At 36.1% G+C, this 11,953-nt stretch overlaps 1 protein-coding gene across 3 annotated transcripts; it reads left to right on the top strand.

Moving 5' to 3' along the window:
• Positions 1-1,162: 1,162 nt before the first annotated feature.
• Positions 1,163-11,438, top strand: LOC107937979 (cold-regulated protein 28). Of its 3 annotated transcripts, none has more exons than XR_005906036.1 (5): positions 1,169-1,425; positions 8,900-9,076; positions 9,169-9,441; positions 10,634-10,719; positions 10,825-11,438. XR_005906036.1 is itself a non-coding variant. In XM_041082503.1 (3 exons), the coding sequence occupies exons 1-3, from the start codon at positions 1,273-1,275 to the stop codon at positions 9,379-9,381; spliced, it is 543 nt and encodes a 180-aa protein (XP_040938437.1). In that variant the 5' UTR covers positions 1,163-1,272; the 3' UTR covers positions 9,382-11,438. The 3 variants fall into 3 exon arrangements, 1 of the variants encoding a protein (XP_040938437.1); XR_005906035.1 differs by having other exon boundaries at positions 1,170-1,425; positions 10,634-10,746; XM_041082503.1 differs by having other exon boundaries at positions 1,163-1,425; positions 9,169-11,438.
• Positions 11,439-11,953: the final 515 nt, after the last annotated feature.

The following is an 11,953-nucleotide window of genomic DNA, read 5'->3' on the forward strand; positions in this document are numbered from 1 at the left end:
TTATAAAGGTAAATTTATTTTTTAATTAGTATATAACTTTAATATTAATTAAGTGATAATTAAGATGCTTTTAGTTCTATTCGAGTAATAGTTTTATTTTTACATCAATGAAATCAGAACATTTAAAAAATAAAAGTAACATAAATTTTTTACATCAAAACTTTAACTAATAATTGTAAATAAATTTATAATTATAATTATAATTATTACAATTTTTTTATATTTTATTCTAGTAATAACTCTATTAAAAGATATTTTCATTAGTTCAAAAGTTTTTCCAAACTCATGTTTTGTCACATGCGTTGTATGTAATTTTACGTATTTAATATTTAATTAAATTTTAAATATTATTTTTTTAATTGTAGTAATTAGCATAAAATAATAGTTCTTATTTGAATTATTGGATATAATTAAAGTATATTAATTTATTTATTTAAATATTATAATAAAAAAATTTCAAATAATAATTAAAGTATTTTTAACATACAATATAGTGTTACTTTACACAATTAATGCAAAATAATAACTAATTAACATAATTAACTTTAATATTGCTTAAGTGATAAATAGTACGTTTAGAATTTTATTTAAGTAATCAATAAGTGGTTGGGTATAATTGTAAGACACATTATATTCTCAATGAAAGGATCTAGGTTTAAATTTTAGAGACGATATTATTAAGAGGGACAAATATAAATACTGAACATAAACTTTTTGTAAAACGAACATGAAATATAATTAAAAATAATAATTCTATTTTTATGAAAAGAATATAGTTATAAAATTTATTATAGTTAATGTTTTTGTTTCCAAATAAAAATGGCTAAAGTTATTTTAATAATTTTAATTACCCAAATAAAATATACTATTTAATTATTCTTTTATAAGAATATTTTTAATTAATTTTTAGTCCAAATACAGTGTATAACGCTGTCAGAAGGGAAATCTGCAAAATTGCCGGCACAGAAAGAAGAACAAAGAAGGTAAGAACTAACAGCGCGTAAACCCCAGATGCGGGTCATCAAATATTCCAATTCGCACAGCTTGAAGGGGGGCGCGCGGAAGAAAAATAAATATCTGGTTGACATTCGCCAAAGATATTATCGTTCTTGATGATGTGGCACTTACGTGATGTATTGACACGTGTAAAAGTGTCTCCATGTGGAGCCTTTATTGGCCACCTCAACACCGCCTCTCTCCATTTTCTACTGCTAAATTGAGGGATCAAATTTTCCTTTTTCAAAATTTGAAACAAAAGAAAAGAAAGTCACAATGGGAGATAACCTCTGCCGGAATTTTCCCTTTCCGGCTCCGTCTTTGCATCCTCAAGCTTGCGTACCTGAGTTGACTCAAACCAACTTGGACTTCTCTGATTCTGGTGTTACCATTGAAAGCTTCAGAGATCCTACTCCAATTGCACAACTGGTAATTTCCCTTTCTAATTGATTTCTTTAAAAATTTGAATTATGGATTTGCATGTGTTATTCTTCACCAACAAATTTTAGTATATATGATAATTCTATAATATTGTTTTGACTGCTGAAAATTTGTTTTTTTCTTAATTAGTGAAGCCTCTATTTTCAGTTAGAAAATCAAATTAGGGAAAACTAGAGGGTTGATGAGATCTCTTCGTAGAAGAAAGTTGCAATTGATATTATTCTTTTTCAATTTTTTTTCCAATAATGATTTTGTTGTCGTTAAAAATGAAGATCATGATAAAAGCATTTAAACTAATCCTGTTTTTGGAAGTGACAGTCACCCGTTGAGTTCTTTTGAGTTGCATAAAATTTTGAATCTACTGATCTTTTATTGATAATCTCAATTTTTATAAATCTTAATGGTTTGGCACGCTTCACGGTTTTTGGAGAGTAAAAATGGAAATTCAGTATTTGTCGTAGTACAATCAACTTGTTAACATTAATGGAAGACAATTAATAATGGTTGCCATTAACATTAATGGGAGACAATCAATAATGACAACCACCAACTTTGGAAAAGTGGCAAGGGATAATTTTTTTTTGATCCTTGAGATAATGGGCTATTTATTGTTTGGTCCTTGAACCTCAACTATAAATAGACCTTCTCATTTCTCATTTCAATTCATCCCAACCAATCTTTCTCTCTTAGTTTTCTCTCTTCTCCCATTTGAGAATTCTTAAGGAATTCTATTTGTTTGTAATATTTTGGAGATAGTAAAGTTATCATCTGGTGTTAGTGCCCGAGGACGTAGGTATAATTTACCGAACCTCGTTAAAAATCTTATGTTCTTTTTGTCCTATTTTTCTTTCAATATTTGAGGGTATAATAGTAGTATTTAATTGTGCTATTAAATTACTATAGAAGGGATATTCTGACTAAGGAAAGACTTGGTATTTAAGAGATCCATGTGATCCACCTCTCTTCTTTAGGAATTGAACTTTGTGTGATTTTTTAGTACAATAATTTACACGCTTCCGACCCTATTGGAACAACAAGTGGTATCAGAGCCGAAGGTTAATCGTAGTATGCTCTGTGGTTGCAGTTTAAACTGATCTTCCACATCAGAAAAGATTTCCTTAGGTATATTGAAAGATTATGGAGAAAACGGTCGGTGTAGGAGCTTCAACATCGTCCATGTAGACAAGACCGACAATTGCAAATGCAAGATTGGCCGTGGAGATCTTTGATGGCACGGGCCATTTTGGTATGTAGCAAAGTGAGGTTCTAGATGCCCTTTTTCAGCAGGGTCTAGACATTGCCATTGATGAAGAGAAACCGGATGATGTACAGGAGAAAGATTGGAAGGCGATCAATCGGTTGGCATGTGGCACAATTCGATCATGCCTTTCTCGAGAGCAGAGGTATGCTTTTTCAAAGGAGACTTCTGCAAATAAGTTATGTGTGGCACTTGAAGAAAATTTTTTGAAGAAAAACAGTCAAAATAAGCTCCACTTAAAGAAAAGACTGTTTCGCTTTACATACGTCCCAAGTACCACAATGAATGATCACATCACCAAATTTAATCAGTTAGTCACTGATTTGCTGAATATGGATGAGACATTCAAAGATGAAGATTTGGCTTTGATGCTGTTGGGGTCTCTTCCTGAGGAGTTTGAGTTCCTAGAAACTACTCTACTTCATGGCAGGAGTGATATATCTCTGAGCGAAGTCTGTGCGGCCTTATACAGTTATGAACAGAGAAAGAAGGACAAACAGAAAAACTCAATTAGAGATACAGAAGCTTTAGTAGTCCGAGGTCGTTCATACACTCGGAAGAAAACTCAAAATGGGAGATCAAAGTCAAAGTCCAGACTCGGGAAAGATGAATGTGCTTTTTGTCATGAGAAAGGCCATTGGAAGAAAAATTGTCCAAAGCTGAAGAATAAGGGAAAAGCTGCTGTAGATGCTTGTGTTGCTAAGCATGATACTAGTGACTCTGAACTATCACTGGTTGCATCATCATCGTCGTTCCATTCAGATGAGTGGATATTGGATTCGGGTTGTACCTATCATATGTCCCCTAACCGGGAGTGGTTCTCTGATTTAGTAGAACTAAATGGAGGAGTTGTTTATATGGGCAATGGCAATGCCTGTAAAACTGTTGGGATAGATTTAATCCAATTAAAGAATAAAGATGGATCAACCAGAGTTCTGACTGATGTTCGGTACGTGCCCAGTTTGAAGAAAAATCTCATCTCATTGGGAGCCTTGGAATCCAATGGTTCAGTTGTTACTATGAGAGATGGGGTTTTGAAAGTGACATCTGGCGCACTTGTGATATTGAAGGGCATCAGGAAAAATAACTTGTATTACTACCAAGGTAGTACAGTTATTGGAGCAGTCGCTGCAGCTTCCGGCAACAAAGAATTGGACCCAATACAGTTGTGGCATATGAAGTTGGGACATGCCAGCGAAAAATCCTTGCAAATTCTGGCAAAGCAAGGATTGTTGAAAGTTACAAAGGCTTGCAAATTAAAATTTTACGAGCATTGTGTTCTGGGAAAGCAAAAGAGAGTGAAATTCGGTACTGCTATCCATAATACAAAAGGTATTTTGGAATATGTTCACTCAGATGTGTGGGGGCCTTCCAAGACACCTTCATTGGGAAGAAAACACTACTTTGTTACTTTTGTTGATGACTTTTCCAGAAGAGTTTGGGTGTATACCATGAGAACTAAGGATGAAGTGCTTAGAGTTTTTCTTAAATGGAAAACTATGATCGAAAACCAGACTGGCAAGAAAATCAAGCGGCTTAGGATGGACAATGGAGGGGAATATAAAAGTGATCCGTTCTTCGATGTGTGCCAAAAGTATGGTATTGTTTGACACTTCACAGTTAGGGATACACCACAGCAGAATGGATTGGCAGAGCGTATGAATCGAACATTGCTGGAGAAAGTTTGATGTATGTTGTCCAATGCTGGGTTGGGCAAGCAATTTTGGGCTGAGGCTGTGACATACGCTGGCCATCTTGTTAATCGTTTGCCATCATCTGCATTAGAAAGAAAAACTCCTATGGAGGTATGGTCTGGAAAACCGGCTACAGATTATGATTCCTTACATGTGTTTGGATCCAATGCATATTACCATGTGAAGGAGTCAAAGTTAGATCCGAGGGCAAAGAAAGCTCTCTTTATGGGAATCACTTCTGGAGTGAAGGGATTTCGTCTTTGGTGCTTAAGCACAAAGAAAATGATCTGTAGCAGAGATGTTACCTTTGATGAATCTGCCACATTGAAAAAGGTAGCAGATAAAGATATTCAGACGAGCAATACTCCATAGCAGGTGGAGTGTACTCCAAAACAGGTGGAGTTTGAGCAGATGGGAATTTGCCCAGTTAATAAGTCTAATTCTCCAGCCACAATGGAGGAATTAGAGGTTGAAGAGGTTCTGACCCAAGAACCACTAAGTACACCAGAACCAGTTGCAGTTGCAAGGCCACGGAGAGAAATTCATAAACCTGCTCGATTTACTGATATGGTGGCCTACGCCCTTCCCGTTGTTGATGATATTCCTATCACTTATCAAGAAGCAATGCAAAGCTTAGAAAGTGATAAATGGAAAAGCGCCATGGATGAAGAAATGCAGTCTCTCCGGAAGAACAATACTTGGGAGTTGGCGCAATTACCGAAAGGTAAAAGGGCAATCGGATGCAAGTGGGTATTCGCAAAGAAAGATGGATCTCCTAGCAAGAAGGATATTCGCTACAAGGCAAGATTGGTAGCTAAAGGCTACGCTCAGAAGGAGGGAATTGACTACAATGATGTATTTTCCCCTGTTGTGAAGCATTCCTCCATTAGAATTTTGTTGGCCTTGGTAGCACAGTTGAATTTGGAGCTAGCTCAACTTGATGTTAAGACGGCTTTCTTGCATGGTGAGTTAGAAGAGGAGATCTATATGACTCAGCCAGAAGGATACACAGATGCTGGTGGTAGAAATTGGGTTTGTAAGCTTAACAAATCGCTATATGGATTGAAGCAATCCCCGAGGCAGTGGTACAAGCGATTTGATAGCTTTATGAGAAGGCAGAAGTACACAAGAAGCAAATATGACAATTGTGTATATTTGCAGAAGCTGCATGACGGATCTTTCATTTATCTACTCTTGTATGTTGATGATATGTTAATCGCTTCGAAGAGCCAAAATGAGATAGATAAGCTGAAGGCTCAGTTGAATCAAGAGTTCGAGATGAAAGATCTAGGTGAGGCCAAGAAGATTCTCGGCATGGAGATAAGTAGAGATAGACCGAGAGGCAAGCTCTGTTTAAATCAGAAGCAATATCTGAAAAATGTATTACAATGTTTTGGTGTAAATGAAAACACAAAACATGTAAGTACCCCACTTGCTTCTCATTTGAAACTTAGTGCTCAATTATCTCCGAAGACTGAAGATGAAAGAGAATATATGGCGAAAGTCCCATATGCTAATGCAGTTGGGAGTTTGATGTATGCGATGGTGTGTACGAGGCCTGACATTTCACAAGCTGTTGGAGTTGTGAGCAGGTATATGCATGATCCTGGAAAAGGACATTGGCAAGCTGTGAAATGGATTCTACGGTATCTTCGAAAAACCGTAGATGTTGGTTTAATTTTTGAACAGGATGAAGCACTTGGTCAGTTTGTAGTTGGATATGTTGATTCCGACTTTGCTGGTGATTTAGATAAACGTCATTCAACTACGGGGTATCTGTTTACTCTTGCGAAAGCCCCAGTAAGTTGGAAGTCTACCTTACAGTCTACAGTAGCTGTGTCTACTACAGAGGCAGAATATATGGCAGTTACAGAAGCTGTTAAGGAGGCTATTTGGCTTAATGGATTGTTGAAAGACTTAGGAGTTGTTCAAAGTCACATAAGTTTATATTGTGACAGTCAGAGCGCTATTCATTTAGCGAAAAATCAAGTCTATCATTCAAGAACCAAGCATATCGACGTAAGATATCACTTTGTGCGGGAAGTCTTTGAAAAAGAAAAAATTCTACTTCAGAAGATTCCGACAGCAGATAATCCCGCAGATATGATGACCAAGGTGGTAACAACAATCAAGTTTAATCATTGTTTGAACTTGATTAACATCCTGAGAATTTGAGCACCTTCAGGTGTATGGCGCTCGAGAGCGCATTTGTAGGCACTACAAAAGATAACTTTATCGAATTTGGGGAGTTGAAGGAAGTGTGTGAAGATGTGATTATCCTAATCAAATCTTCAAGGTGGAGATTGTTAACATTAATGGAAGACAATTAATAATGGTTGCCATTAACATTAATGGGAGACAATCAATAATGACAACCACCAACTTTGGAAAAGTGGCAAGGGATAAATTTTTTTTGGTCCTTGAGATAATGGGCTATTTATTGTTTGGTCCTTGAACCTCAACTATAAATAGGCCTTCTCATTTCTCATTTCAATTCATCCCAACCAATCTTTCTCTCTTAGTTTTCTCTCTTCTCCCATTTGAGAATTCTTAAGGAATTCTATTTGTTTGTAATATTTTGGAGATAGTAAAGTTATCATCTGGTGTTAGTGCCCGAGGACGTAGGTATAATTTACCGAACCTCGTTAAAACTCTTATGTTCTTTTTGTCCTATTTTTCTTTCAATATTTGAGGGTATAATAGTAGTATTTAATTGTGCTATTAAATTACTATAGAAGGGATATTCTGACTAAGGAAAGACTTGGTATTTAAGAGATCCATGTGATCCACCTCTCTTCCCTAGGAATTGAACTTTGTGTGATTTTTTAGTACAATAATTTACACGCTTCCGACCCTATTGGAACAACACAACTCTCTCCATAACAGTCCCATTTATCTCTCAAAATTTTAGAGGTTATAGGGACATGACTCTTATGCACCTACAAAAAACTACTGAAAGGTTTGGTGTCTCATAATCCTCATGCTTGCTGATATATTCGTAGGGATTAAAACTGTTGGAACTTGGAAGCAATTCCTACTGAAAACTTTAAGAGAAATTTCCCCTTATTATTAATGAAAAATGTGATGTAATTTCAAACCGCAGCCAGCAAAGCAAAGGTGATAAGCTCCAATCTGGGGATTTCTACCTGGCTGTGATTTCGCATACTGAAAAGAACTTGAGAGAACATAGCAACTCTTTATTCCCTCTACATGCATGTTGGAAATATTATAATATGAACAATCGAAGGTGTCTTACTTTGTAATTTGGAGTTCATTTTTCTTTTTCTTTCTAACAGAAGATTTAGTTTCTAATAATTTAATAGTGGAGTGGAAGGCTGGAAGGAAGTTTTAAAGTCTATTTTCCAGTTATCTAGATAGAATTGGTTACATTTTTCTATTGCAGATTGATCTGTGACTCTGGTAGTTTTGGCGTACCATTTTCATCCATTGTCCTGTTCTTTTATGTTTCAGAAACTTTTGTTTAAATTAATCTTAAGTTTGTATTAGAATTTACCATTGGACAAGTATCTCGTCTTTCTTAACAGGTAATGCAAATAAAATGGTATTTGAGCCAAAAAGTTGGTGGATGTTCTGGGGTATTCCTCATTACTGAGGCTAAAATGCTAGAATCTTGGGAAAATAGCCTGTACGCCATTCTCTTTGTCCAAGGCTAAGCATTTGATACACCAAGTGTATTAAGATACCCTTAATGGAAGTAGAAGGTTTTCACTTGGATTAAGTGATTACTAAACTCGTTTGACTTGATTTATCTATTATTGGTCCCCACCCTACCCCTCCTTTCTATTTCTATGGTTCACTGTGTTGTTACAGAGATCTGTTATTTTCCCTTTTGAGAAAGAAAAAGTGCATACTTGTTTATGGCCCTTGGAATCTAGTTCCCTCTATATTTGCAGCAGGCTCTAGTGACCTCAATGTGAAACATTTCCATTTCCTTATTCCATTTGGCATATATGATGGGATTCTGCTGGTGGTTGTTAGGTACCCTATAGAATGCCTCAAATATGTCTTGTTAATTCTTTGTTTTCTATCAATAGACTTCTCACCAGCAGCTTTAATTGTCCAGTCATCTCTAACTTCCTGATGTAGTTTTTAGTATTGCAATTCTGGATTCCTTTGGTTGGTTTTGCAATATCCTCTTGGCATCAACTAGTTCTTCCAACCTAGGTTTAAGTATTGTCAGTACCTTTGCCATCTGTTTCTATAATAAAATGTATCCTAGATATCCTAAAAGGTCAGGACGATTGGTTAGAACCTAGTAGAATCATACTTCAGCTATTTGGAGTCCCTGAGGATTGGATGTAAGTTAAAGATTGTCCTCTTGTTGTAGGAAACCTTTCTTTTCTTTAGTAATTAGTCTTATGTAAATGGTTAAATTTTTCCCCTGCCAGCAATAAGTTGTGTTTAATTTTTCTTTTTATTGTAGGGCTATCTTTTCCTAGTGGTTCAGCCTTATTCTTTTCATTTGTTAATTTGAATTCTAACTTTACAGGGACAAACTATGGTTTGGACAAATGAAAAGCACAACACTTATCTTGATTCCTTAGAAGCATCATTTGTCAAGCAGTTGCATTATTCTAAGAGCTTGCATGGCTGTCACCCACAAGTGGGAATGCGAGAGCCATGTCTGTTCCCCCAACAGCCAGCAGGACATAATTCTTCTCATCAGGTCAGAGACCTAATCTGCTTGACAGCTTCATGTTATGATGTCATTTCAATTAATTGCCTTGCTTCAATAATTTATCTTCATTATCTTTTCAGTTTTCTATCCTACAAGATGGCTGTGGCCAGAAGATAAACTATGAGAGCAATGACCCTTTATTGGAAAGCACTGCTGATTCTGATGCTGTCCTGGGAAGTCCATGGTTACATCATTTTAGGTCTGCTGGAAAATGCAGCTCAATAACATTTCCTGTTCCAATGATGAAATCTACTCGAGAAGTAATACAAACTTCTATTGCAAATCAGCAGTAAATTCAAAGCACAATCCCATTGTTAATTCCTGCAATCACAGCTTGGATAGCTGCACTGCTGGTAAATATAATTAAAAGCTTCTATCTGTTAGTATGTTTTCCTATTTTTCTTTTCTCCTTTATTCACCTCTATTAAGAGTTTCCATATTTCATAGTAACTTGTGCATGCGTAGAGTCTATGCATTCAATTTTTCGTGAGCACGCTTTGGTTCCTGGAGCTTTATGCAGACAAGCATCTTCTCCTAGTATATTTTGATGGAAATGTTTCACGAATGAGTCTTTTGGATTATGTTACTGACTTAATGGTATAACGCCAGTGAAGGCCTGTCTGTCTATGCATGATTGGTAAAAGCAACTTGATCTTCACATATTTGAAGTCTTGTCAGTACTGCCTATATTTGATTGTTTGTCACTAGTAGCTTTAATGATGGATTACAAAGGAAGAGGACTTGCAGACAATGTTATTTGTTGGATTAGAATGGAATGGACGAAGTACTTCTTTGGCTGGGAGGTACATGTGATATAGAGGGGTGGCCCGCACTACACTCCATCCTAACAGACTTAAATTGGGGAGATGCCATGTAGGGAATTGTGTTCCAGTAAGATCAGGCTGAAAGGAATGTAATGCCATGACCAGGTTTTGCAGTACTAAGTTAAAAGTGAATTTTTATGAATGGTTTGCTGGAGGAGCCTTGCTTTATCTACCAAGTGTTAGGCAGTTCAAAATTTCTCACTAAGTTCAGGATGAATATAAGCTTATACAAGAAATGACAGGATAATAGTGAAGTGTTTAGCATCATGCAACCAACCACCAGTGTGGATTAAAATGCTTTCGTGAAATAAGAGTGATTAGATGGAGAACATGGGTTGAAGTACTCAAGAGGATTTGAAGTTCTTTATATTTAATTGGGGTTAGCAGTAGATATGTAATATATACCTATATTATGTCGGGTGTCCAAGTGGGTTACTATGAGAAATCATCCTAGTGACTTGTGATTAAGCATCTCTAATTCCTTCTATGGTAGCCACTAGCCGGTACCTGTTAATGATTCCTTTATTCTGGTAGATCAGTTCTTATTTTCTGTGACTTCAGAACTTTCTTGCCATCTGGACACTTTCCTTTTGCTTGGAATTTTGGGAGGATCTTGTTTATATTACTTTGTTTGTCCCCTGAGAAATGTTCAACCTTTTTTCGGTTGATGTGGTTTGGTTGCTTTATGTTTTGTTTAATTTAAGTATTTGATCTTTTATAGAGGTCTCAGATCAGAATTTTGTGGCTAAAGACCATGGAGAAAAGATCAGTTATGCATCCGGGGCAAAACGCATGAAGATGATGACAGTGCGTGATGCTTCTAGTGATAGTCAAGTAATTTTAAATTTAACTTTGTAACCTCAACTTCTGTACGAGATTATCAGATCGAATCTCACATTATCTCTTGCTCAGGTTGCCCCAGTTGGCAATTTACATACAATAGATGACTCGATAATCAGCAATATATCGGCAAAAAGAGGGAAAAAGAAATTACTGTCAGATCACCCAGAAAGCTTGACCAGCCCAAAGTCTGACACACATTGCTTTCTAAGGGAGAGTTAAATTGCTAAACGATGGAGACAAATTCAGTTTTTATTTGCTGCCTGTTTGAAGAAGAATTCTGGGAGAGAACACAGCAGCAGGAGTTGATTTCCGGTGATTGTCTTTCTAATGGCTATACCACTTGGTGGGCACGACATTGTGACTGTGTGCACTCGTAAGATCTAACATAGATTTAAGTAAAACCCTTTTTTTTATGGATCTGCATTACAAATTTACAATTTAGGTATACCTAAACTTGCATGCTAACCAACATCTGTTGTTCAATCCGAAGTGGTTGACTATCGCCAACCTGTTTATACAAATAGGCACAATGGATAGATATAGAGGATAGGGAATGCAATATGCACGCAGGTTTTAGTGATGTTAGTCCTTGATGTCTAATCTGTATGTTTGTTTCTCTGAGATGTATAAATTCCATTTACTTTGACGTAGTGAACATATAAATTCAGAATCTTGATGTAACATATTGTAAATGTAAACACACTTGAAATTCTAGCTTTTTTATAAAAATCACTCAAAACTTTCTATCATTTTCGAAATCACGTACGTAAATGACCTGTTTTGAATACTAAACTTTAGTGCCGCCGTTGCTATTGGCGGTACCACCCATCATAATCACCTAATGATTGGCTCGTGGAATTAAAAAAAAAGAGATTTTTTTGGGTGTTGTCTTTGACATTGGTGGCACCAATATGTGTATTTGTAGACTCGCTTAAAAATATTGATATTCTGGAGAAAAAAGCAAAAAAGGAAAAAAAATATAGTTTAATGGGTGTCGTCGTTGTCATTGGTGACACCAGTGTTTTTGTTTTAAAAAAATGGGTGTCAGATTGGTGACCGTTGTTATTGGCGGCATCGGTGGCTTTTTAACAGAATGTTGAATTCTTTTTGGTCTTGTCGATGCCATTAGCACTGTATGTTTTGTCAAAAAAAATTTGAATGGTATTTTCATTGTCGAGTGAAGAAGCATGAGAACAAA

The sequence above is a fragment of the Gossypium hirsutum genome, chromosome A12, assembly GCF_007990345.1.
Source record: "Gossypium hirsutum isolate 1008001.06 chromosome A12, Gossypium_hirsutum_v2.1, whole genome shotgun sequence".
Taxonomy (NCBI): domain Eukaryota; kingdom Viridiplantae; phylum Streptophyta; class Magnoliopsida; order Malvales; family Malvaceae; genus Gossypium; species Gossypium hirsutum.